The sequence below is a fragment of the Camellia sinensis genome, chromosome 8 (assembly GCF_055761805.1).
Source record: "Camellia sinensis isolate YWXY chromosome 8, ASM5576180v1, whole genome shotgun sequence".
Taxonomy (NCBI): domain Eukaryota; kingdom Viridiplantae; phylum Streptophyta; class Magnoliopsida; order Ericales; family Theaceae; genus Camellia; species Camellia sinensis.
Genome location: NC_138968.1, coordinates 8,289,069 through 8,299,588, shown reverse-complemented (window position 1 = coordinate 8,299,588; position 10,520 = coordinate 8,289,069). Strand labels below are relative to the sequence as shown.

General features: G+C 36.8%; 1 protein-coding gene across 1 annotated transcript; it reads right to left on the bottom strand.

The window, feature by feature from the left end:
• Positions 1–1,006: 1,006 nt before the first annotated feature.
• LOC145797489 (uncharacterized) lies at positions 1,007–10,243 on the bottom strand. Its single transcript, XM_082884665.1, has 10 exons — positions 9,664–10,243; positions 9,426–9,504; positions 9,192–9,286; positions 4,130–4,234; positions 3,935–4,014; positions 3,115–3,205; positions 2,933–3,040; positions 2,568–2,654; positions 1,720–1,788; positions 1,007–1,545 (listed from the first exon to the last, which is right to left on the bottom strand). Exons 1-10 carry the CDS (start codon positions 9,901–9,903, stop codon positions 1,399–1,401), a joined length of 1,101 nt encoding a protein of 366 aa, XP_082740791.1. The 5' UTR covers positions 9,904–10,243; the 3' UTR covers positions 1,007–1,398.
• Between the last annotated feature and the right edge of the window lie 277 nt (positions 10,244–10,520).

Here is a 10,520-nt window from a genome sequence, read left to right as displayed (position 1 = left end):
GACATAACCTTATAATTGGATTAATAATTCAACAAAATATATTACTTTTTGATTAAGAAAATTAGGTCTAAATTAATTGACCACCAAGACATAACTATTTTAATTGGCTGCTAAAACATGACGATTGGGTTAGGATACAATATGTAAAAATAGGAAGAGATTCAGACTAATCGACTAAATTATAAACTGGATAAAATCTTTGTCAATACCTCATAATTTGGGGTGCATTCAAACATAGATTAAGATACACAATTTAAAAAGAATAATGTTATATGCATCAATTAGTGTATTAATTAATATACCAATTGATGATGTAACATAATTTAAGAAATTTTTAATATTTATAATTTGAATAATAAGTGAAGTCAATAATAATGTCATAACTGATATTGATACAATAATTAATATACTAATTGGTGCATATAACACCACTGATTCAAAAATAATAATAATCACATAACGTACAGTCATAAAAATGTTGATATCATCTACTCTAATCCATCCAAACAAACATAATCCTAATGTACACATCTACAACAAATCAAGCTAATCTCGTCATTCTCTCTGGAAATTTACGAAAAGAATAGAGATTTTATGACAGGAAAGTAAAACTTTGTGATGTCTTTACACCCATATTTAAGCTACTCGTACCATTGTGAAACGGAAGGGTATAACTTGAATAGTTTCATTCCTGCTCAATCTCCAAAATTATAACTTTTGGAAGGTGTAGGCTACAATGGTTTACCACACTTTCTAGTACATGAATAAGTACCACAAGACTCACACAGATAAAAAGTTCGAAAAACAATTGTAACACTACAAAGAAAGTGTAATGTTCACACTGATTTCGTAACCCTAATGCTATGTTTGGTTGGGAGATTTGGAAATGAATTTGGAAAAAAAAAAAGAAAAAAGTGTGTGAAACTAAATAAAATATAAATATATTTTATTCACATTTCAAACCAAAATGAGACAGAAGACAGTAACGTAAAGCACTCAAAAAGAGTAATGGCATAATCTGTTTGAACATTTGTACACTAAAATAGAAAATGATAATGTTATGTGCCAAAATGTTAGTATGACACACCTCAACATCCAAGACAAATTACACATCACCTAAATGACAAAAATAAAAAATAAAAATCGAAGCTATGTGTGAAAACATCAAGCATAACTGTCACAGCATGTATGATTGACCTTTTAGTTCAAACTTTAACAACCAACCTACAGCTCAATTGTATGCAATCAAAGGTCGCGCTCACAAACAGCATTGATGGTCTACAAGTATAAAGGTGAAAAAGTTGTTACAAGTAAGAATGGGTTGAGAAAGAAAATTTTCCTAATTCCTGATCCCATATCCTCAACTCAGTGTGCAAAAGAATCTCCATTCACAAATTCTTAAGAATGGGATTGTGGATTTAGTTCTGGCTTACTTTTACTTTTCTTCATTTTTGCTTTAAACCGAGATTTTGCCAAAAGTGTTTCTACTGTGTTTGCAAAATTCCCAGCTGCCATGATAATCAGAAGGATCCCACAAGTGGTCACCTGCCAAATCAAGTTAGGCAATCCATTTAGTGCTACATGACAGTAAATTACTTGAGCATATATACTGAAATGTAATTAAGAATTTAACCTGGAAAGCTCAAGCACGTCACAAAAATAAAAGCCATGAAAATAGAACTCCAGCGGGTCTGCTTAATACTATAAGATAGTTCTTACCTGCCACTCCGAAACAACACCAACCAGTGCAGTTTTAAGTAGCAACATTCCAACATATGCTTCAAAACCCTGAAATCAGTGTACACACAAATAATGGTAACTTTGATTTGGCTCAGTCTTTAGGGTAATTCTTTAATTGGATTTGTAACAAATGAAAGAGAACAATTGATTTCCAAGGCCTAATACTGAAGAAAATATTTGGTATTTCGGAGGACTACTACTGAAGAAAATATCTTGTACAACTATTGAGCAAATGCAAGGCCTTGAGCCTTGAGAAGCCATAGTTAATGACATTGATGGCAGGCCGTTAGTAATTTTCTTTTGAAGTACTTCATTGTCTTTTTCCAGCAAAAGATTGAGCTACTAATGATCATCATGCAAAGATTTATGGATTATTTCCTTTTGGAGAGTATAATACCTCTTCTTTCTAATATCTTGATATGTACACTAGTCGTTCCACGAACTACATAGCGACAAGTGGGCCAAGAAATTTACAAAGAGAGAGACAGAAGGTTATGAAAAGAAGAAACTGGATACACAAAACTACAAAATTCTCAGATGGAAAACAAGAAAGAGATTAATAATATGACTACAACTTCTGCAAGAAATGAAAGAAAACACTTGTATATGTTTGTCTGTAACGACGGGTATGATATTTAATGAAATAAATTCCTTTCCGTAGAAAAAAAGTTCGGTAAGTTTTTGTGGGAAAAATATTTGTCAATTCAATAATCTTGATTCAGATCACTTTCATGTTTGATTCAAAATGACTAGAAGCACAAAGCATATATTAATACAATCATCATGGCCATGATCCCCAAGACAGTCATTTGTATAAGTTGAATCACCTGCAATATGAATAGAATGGGTGCCAACAGCCACAGTTGACCTTCGACTCCAGCAGTTTCTCCCCAAACAACATCCATTCTCCTAGCCTATGACCAGCAAAAGGATCAAAAGGTAAGAGCCTCGCCAGACCTTTAGAGAAAAAACATCAGCAACCTAAAAATTTCTGATAATGCCCACCAAAATGAAGTTCCATTGGCATTTTGGTGGGTTATAAAAAAACTAACATGCATCAGCTAAGATTGATATGCATGGTTATTTCAAAAGAACTCATTAAATTTCAGCAAACCATGCAAGAAGTCAATGCTTCAAAAAGAGCATGGACAGGAAGAAAAGAAGAAAATAAAAAGGTTTTCTCTAGTTGCACCTTGCCCAGTGCAATACGTGTGTAGAGTCTTTGCCGTTGATATCTATTTTGTAGAAGCATTGCAACACCTTGCATGATGGCCCATTTCAGGAACAGTTGTACCCCTCTCTGCACAATACATGTACAGTCTCAATAAATAAAGAAGTAAACTAAATTTCAATATACAATTCAAATATAGTAACCTGCTTCTGGGCACAATCAGGTTCCCTTTCTATCTCCCAAGTGAGACTGATAAGTGCCATAGCCATAGCAAAGTAGTGATGGTATATCCACCTACAATAACACAAGTGTCATGAATTAAGATGTCCTGTGGTTGTCTATTAATCAAGGATGGGGCAGATGAGAATCACAAAGAAATCCACTGCATTTTCACATTGTCATCTAAGTCATGAAGCAACTTGGCAAATTAAGTTAATGTAATGAGGGACCAGTTGAATAAAAGAGCATGACATAAGTTAAAACTATATTCAACATATTCCTGGAATTAGAATGTAGTAGCACATAAGTATCAATATAAGAGAACAAGAGACCACCAGAAATATGCAATTCAACAAAGTTTAATCCCTCTAGTTAAAGTCAACTAGATGAATTCTTTTACAACATACAGCTCCATCTAGAACCATATCCTCTATTCTTTTGTTATTGACAACCACATTTTTTCTCATACACTCTGCCCTCACTATTCTTGTTGTAATCGCAGTGAATCTTAGACTACAGAGTAAATGGAATTCATTTACCGTAATATCATACTATCTTTACGCATGGAAGTTACAAAATGATTCTTCTGGCACTAACTCTATTTTATTTCATAAATTCATTGCCTGTAAAATTTTTAAGTCCCTTTTCTCCCTGAAAGGTACAGTACAGGAAATGAAAATTACTAACGTCTAGCTCTATGATAAATTAAAAGAAACACATTCTCAATCAAAATAATTGACCTGGTGAAGGATAAGAACATAACCATCTGAGCAACTAAATGCATAAAAAATCATATCCAATTACCATGGGCGAATATCACTTCCATTCACTCTAAGAATGTTCTCTCGCAAAGCCAAACCTGTGTAGAGATATAATAACCAGGCCTGAAAAAGCTATGCTCAGTATGGTTCAAAACAAAAACAAAAGCAAAATACAAAAATAAAAAATAAATCAGATGAAGAAGAGGAGTTATACAAAGACTTGTGTCCACATAAGTACCTGGTAAAGCTGAACTGGCAATGCAGGTAAGCACCCGCCCCATATCCATGTCCTTAACACAAGTAGCAGTGATGGGAAAAAAAGAAACAGAAATGCAGTTCTATCCTGTCCACAATGGCATAAAAAATTATGAGAACAATTATATTATAACAAGATGAAAATTATTTGTAGAAAAATTTAATGTATAAAGAGAAATAGAGAATTGTATAGATATTGATTGTATTATTGATTGTTATATTGAATGTTATAATGATTCCTATATATAGAAGAGTAGGTGGTAGATGGAGTAGGTAAAGTGGAGGTGGTAGTGGTGTAGTGGGTTAGGTTTAGTGGAGTAGGTGAGGTGGTAGTGGTGTAGTGGGTTAGGTTTAGTGGGTGAAGTAGGTGATAGGTTTTAACAGCCCCCCGCAAACTCAAGGGGGATAGGAACTAACCAACTTGAGTTTGGAGAGAGTAACAAAACAAGAAAATACATTAATACATAAAATAAAAGAGGATAGGAGACACTGTATGGTCGTGTCAGACCATTGGTGAAGACACTGGATGGTGGTGTCATAACATTGTAGAAGACACTGTATGGTGGTGTCATAACGTTGTAGAGGACACTGTATGGGGGTGTCATAACGTTGTAGAGGACACTGTATGGTGGTGTCATGTAGAGGACACTGGATGGCGGTGTCAGACCGATGTAGAAGACAGTTTATGGGGTCATGTCGGACCGTTGTAGCAGACAATGTTGTGACAGTTGTTGTGACAGTTTACGGAGTCTTGCTGGACTCTTGTAGAAACTAACCGGAATCAATGTCGGGACAGTTTACAGAGTCTTGTCGGACCCTTGTAGAAACTAACCGGAATCAATGTCGGGACAGTTTACAGAGTCTTGTCGGACCCATAAAGGAGCTAACCGGAATTAATGTCGGGACAGTTTATAGGGTCATGTCGGACCGATGTAGAAGACACTGTATGAGTGTGTATATAGGCTGCCCAAAAGATATACATGTAGATATATATATCGAGCCCGCAAAAGTCGCGCCCTCAAAAGGCGCGCCCACTTTATCAAAAGATGTGCCCGACAGAAATCATCGAGCGGCGAGCCATCAAAAGGCGCGCCAGACACGCGGCGATGCACGTGACCGACAGAACGCGTGTCGGCCTCTTCGTCAGGGTCTTTATAAACCGAAGCGGAGGCTAAGGCTTGGAAGCATAACAAACCAGTTGAAACCTCTGCATTCTCAGAGAGCTTGTCTCGAAGAGCTGCAAATCTTGAAACACTCTGTAACCAACCTTGTCTGACAGTACCAATCGGTAATCGCTGCTTCTCTGAAACACTTAGCAACCCAAAAACATGGCCTCTTCTTCCCGTCCAGCTACCCAGAACATGGCCTCTTCTTCCCGTGGTCTGCTTACTCTCTTTCCTGACCTCAACGAGTCCACAAGAGAGATAACCGGTGCGGTTGCCCTTGAACCTCAACCAAACGCCCCTGAGTTTGCTCCGTTGACCTTTCCTATGCGGTCTGTGGAGCAAAGAATGGCAGCGCAATCAGATATTGAGGCGAATCAGTATACTTTGAAGTCATGTGTGGAAACCATGACTGCGGTCACAAACTTGTCGCACCGGCTGCAGAGTAGGACAAATGAGGTGCAGCAGTTAAACGCCCAACTGGCTCTGCTCCAACGCATGTATAAGGATGCGCGAGCAGAGATAAGTGTGCTAAAGGCGGAAAATAAGGAACTGAAGCGGAAGGCCACCGTTATGTTCCGATTTGGAGGTCCGCCATATGCTGCAGTGGAGGAGCAGGGAGTAGTGATCGTGCCCAGTGGAGTGGGTGCGGGAAACACAGAGGCAGCACCGGCAAGGGCCGCCCAGGACGGAGGCAAGAAAAAGCGACCCGCAGCAGAGTAGAGAAGCAAAATCCCGCCTGTGGATGTGGTTGTTTTGTGTGTGTGTGTTTTTTTTTTTTTTTTTTTTTTTTTTGTTTTGTTTTTTTTTGTTTTGTTTTGGTGTAAAATGCTGATCGGGGTTGATCCCCGGCATGAAGAAATGACAAGTTTGTAAAATGTTTTTTTTTTTTTTTTTTTTTTTGGGAGTGTTGTGTTGAAAAAATAAAAATAAAATGAAAGAAAACAAGGGAGAAAGAAAATAGATAAAAAAAATATGTATAGATGGATTATATGAAAAATATCAGGGTGATTGTTTCAAAAATAAAGTGGGGGTATGTAAAAAGGAGGAAAAGTGATTTGGAAAAAATAAATAAAAAATAAGTGATTTTAAAATCAAATGGAGGAGAGTTTGAGTAATAGAATATAATAAAAAGAGATATATATATATATATATATATAAAGTAAAGAAGGTGGGGAACAACATGATAAGGGTGTATTTTAAAATGATAAATAAAAGAAAGTTGAAGACAACATGATACCGGTGTGTATGGATGTGATAATGAGAGTGAAACAAACTTGGTGAGTGTGATTAAATAAATAAAAGAAGAATGGGTGTGCTTTCCTTAGTGCTCCTCTCTCTGCCTTCAAAGTCGAGATTGGTCTCTCCAAACGAAGGCTCAACATTCAAATCATTGTAGTCCTCTGAAAAGGTTCTAACCATGTGCCACAAAATTGGCCCCACCATTATTTGCCTGATAGATAGATGGCTGGAAGCCCTTGACAACACCAGCACCACATATGGACAAATGCATACACACACAATCACAGCGCTGGCACCACCGATGAGTATGGTGGATAGCCTCCTGTGGGCCATCTCTAACACCTCATCATCTCTATAACCAGATACTGATATTAAACAGAATGTTAATATAAATATCAGCAGCCCATAATCGTATCTTGCTTTCATTCTTGGAAAAAATCTTATGAATGTCACTACTGCAGCTAGTATGAAGACGAAAAAGCCCAAGTAGTATGGGCTCACATATTTCTCCAGAAAAACTAGCAATTCGATGAGCTCCAACGCCAAGAGTACTAGCAAGCAGTGTTGCAAAACCCCTATTTACACCCCTTCCAAGTGTTGCACCCACAGAGAAGTCAAAGACAACAACAATAGTAAGAACAGCCCACATTGCAGAGACACCAAAACCATCATAGAGAGGGTCACAGTAGTAGAACTAAAAGGTTGAGAAGGTGGTTGATCTTTGTATGTAGAGAAGTCGCCTCTGGTGGCGGCGAACTGGAAGCTATATGTATTGATAGAGATGACAGCGGAATAGGTTGAGGTCCGGCGGGCGGCTAAGGTGAGGTTGCCGCCCGCCGGGGAAGCGAAAATACTAGGTTCTAAACCTGCTCTGATACCATGTAGAAAAATTTAATGTATAAAGAGAAATAGAGAATTGTATAGATATTGATTGTATTATTGATTGTTATATTGAATGTTATAATGATTCCTATATATAGAAGAGTAGGTGGTAGATGGAGTAGGTAAAGTGGAGGTGGTAGTGGTGTAGTGGGTTAGGTTTAGTGGAGTAGGTGAGGTGGTAGTGGTGTAGTGGGTTAGGTTTAGTGGGTGAAGTAGGTGATAGGTTTTAACATTATTAAGAGATGGTTTAAGGAATTGCTTGATTGCATACTGAGAGTAGATAGAATCAAAATATACACACCATAGAAATAAGAGTCAGATAAGCACAGAAGCATCCTCCACGTATAACAATTAACAAACCTCTCACATTGTTAATAAAACCCATTCAGCCATTCCTTGGTTCATTCAATCAAGAACACCACCAGATGGCGGAAGAAAAGGTCCACTATATTTCTCTTCTAATGCCTGAGGCTTTTGACCACCATTAGCCAATGAAACATCAAAGATATATCTCAGAAACACCCATACGAAAACAAATCTAACAGCCTCAATCATTATTCCATGACATGGGATAAGGGAAGAACATTTACAACTGCATATCTTTTTCTTTAGGTAAAAACAATATGTATCAGAAAAAAATCACCCCAACATAAATCATTTACATTTAGCACACTGTTGGCCAAAGAATAATGAGTGTGCTTATTTTTCCTACGAGTAAAATTATTAAGGGTAAATTACACTGACACCCCTTAAGGGTAAATTATAAGTAAAATTATTTAAGGGTAAATTACAATTCACGATTCACGCAACCTGTTCACATCGATTACCCACTTAATCAAATTGAATCGTACGATTCTAATCGTAAATCGTATGATTCTAATAACAAAGCCTTAATTCCCTTCAAATTCTACAACATCACATTACTTTTTTTTCAAGACCCTACGCTTTTATTAACCTCAAAAGGGTTCCCAATTTCCTCTCTAGATCCTTGATATAAAATACCAAGAAACATAAAAAGATTTAAATTCATTTCATAACCCATACATATGGTTCTGTTGAGATCCCTTCGCATTTTCAATTTTTTTTTTTTTTTTATTTTAAAAAAAAAATCTTTGCAAAATCTTCATTGGTGCTTACTGTTGTAATGGAGCACTCAATTGCCACTAATAACCCCTCCGATGTCAAAATCAGAATATCTTTACAACCCCCCTTTATTCACAGAAATGACAGGCATTTAACGATTCTCATTTCCTCCAATTCATCAAGTATCAACCCAGAGAGCCCTAAGCAAACCAACCCGTTCATGTACTCTGCACCATGTGACTTAACACAAATATTGACTTGGGGTTACAAAGCCCCTTAAGCAGATAGAGCAATTCCCCAATATACTTTTGTGTTTCATTTCAGCTTTGAATCAACTGCACTCACTATTGATGGAGCATGGCCTGACTTGCCAGACTTAACAGGAGTCATTTACCTATACTTGACAAAATCCAAAACAAAATTAGAAGTGACTTAAAAAATTGGAAGTTAAAAGCCCGAGCAAATGATATGGACGCTCCAAATGGTTTGTAGATCATCCATCCACAGGGCACGTTAAAAAATTATATTAAAAAAGAAAGAAAGTATCAACAAGGCTCCATTTGTTGCAATGAAATCATCACTCGGGGGAACAAAATTCACCAAATAACTTAATATAATGTTAATATTTCCAAGCAGAAAAGAAAAAAATGAGCTAGAAAAGGTAGGGCAGCATACCCTGAAGCTATTGTACTCCTCTTTCACTTTCAATTGAACATCCTTCCTAGTGGCACGGACATTAATTGGACCGAGAAACATACTCAAGAACCGTCCTGCCGTCAATCAATAGCAAGTTAATCATCACATCTTTCGAATGCAATTAACAAAAACCCCATTCATAAAAAAAATAATAATAATAAAATAAAAAATAGATAGATAAATGAAATGAGTAAACACAACACAGAAAGGCACCATGAGATTTCCTGGGAATAAAAGCGGCCGCATCTCCTTCACTCAATATGTAGCTAGATCTGTATAATTCTTCTTCCAACTAGAGAAACAGAAAGGAAACTGTAGTGTGAGTATATCATCCAAAATCTCAATAAATAAATAAATAAATAAATAAATAAAACTTGTATTCTATAGAGAGCAAGAGCAAGAGCAAGAGCAAGAGCAAGAGAAAGAGAATGAGATTTGGAGTAGTTGTTACTTTGTCGGCCTCTTTGGGATCCAAATTGCCATTACGGACTAAGGAGGAAATAGAACAACGGAGGGTGCGAATAGCGGAATCAAGAGCGAGGGCTCGCTGTCGCAGGGCTTCGTCTTCGCGAGTCGTTCTTGAAATCAACGAAGAAGCTGAGTCCTGTAACTCCTTGGCCGAATCGATCAGTCTCGAAACTTCTTCGCCGACTGCTCTATCTGAGTTCGAGTTCGACTTCGAATCGCCCATCCCCGAGGAAATCGATCCAGATCAATTCACGCCTCGCCTACCTAGGTTTTACGTGTATGTGTATGTGTATGTGTATGTGTATGTAGAGTAAAAGAATCGAGAGAGAGAGTGAAGCGCTGGTGGTGCTCCCGAAGAGACTAGAGTTTATTTATTTATTTTTAATATTTATTTATGGAGTATGTATTTTGGGTTGGGTTATTTGTTTCCTGAAATGTGAAGCAATAAAACCTCTGCTCTGCTACTGGACTGGAGTAATTATAATTATGGATTGTTTTGAAGTGCGATTATGTGGTGTTTTACGGAGAATATAATTAGTAAAGAGGATGAAATTTATAATTATAATTAAAAAATATAATATACAATAATTAATAAAAAATATAAAACAAATAATTTTTCGTGCTACTGGTGTTTGGTTGCGGGTCACCTAATTCACTTTGCCTTCGCCCCACGGCAACTGCCACCTTTCCCGGTGTCTCACGTACACCATCTCCCAACCATTTTTTTTTTTTTTTTTTCAATAATTTCTAGAACTAGTAAAAATCATTTTTTTTTTCTAAAAAAATACACCTAATATATCTCAAAAACATTATCTCAATTCAGATTTTTTTAAAAAAATT

What these genes read in the sequence shown, in the direction of transcription:
- LOC145797489 (XM_082884665.1), bottom strand. Translation starts at nt 9,903, where the DNA reads ATGGGCGATTCGAAGTCGAACTCGAACTCAGATAGAGCAGTCGGCGAA. An exon ending in TATTCCCAGGAAATCTCATG is followed by an intron (nt 9,287 to 9,425) that starts GTGCCTTTCTGT and finishes GATTGACGGCAG; the next exon opens with GACGGTTCTTGAGTATGTTT. An exon ending in CACGTATTGCACTGGGCAAG is followed by an intron (nt 2,655 to 2,932) that starts GTGCAACTAGAG and finishes TGCTGGTCATAG; the next exon opens with GCTAGGAGAATGGATGTTGT.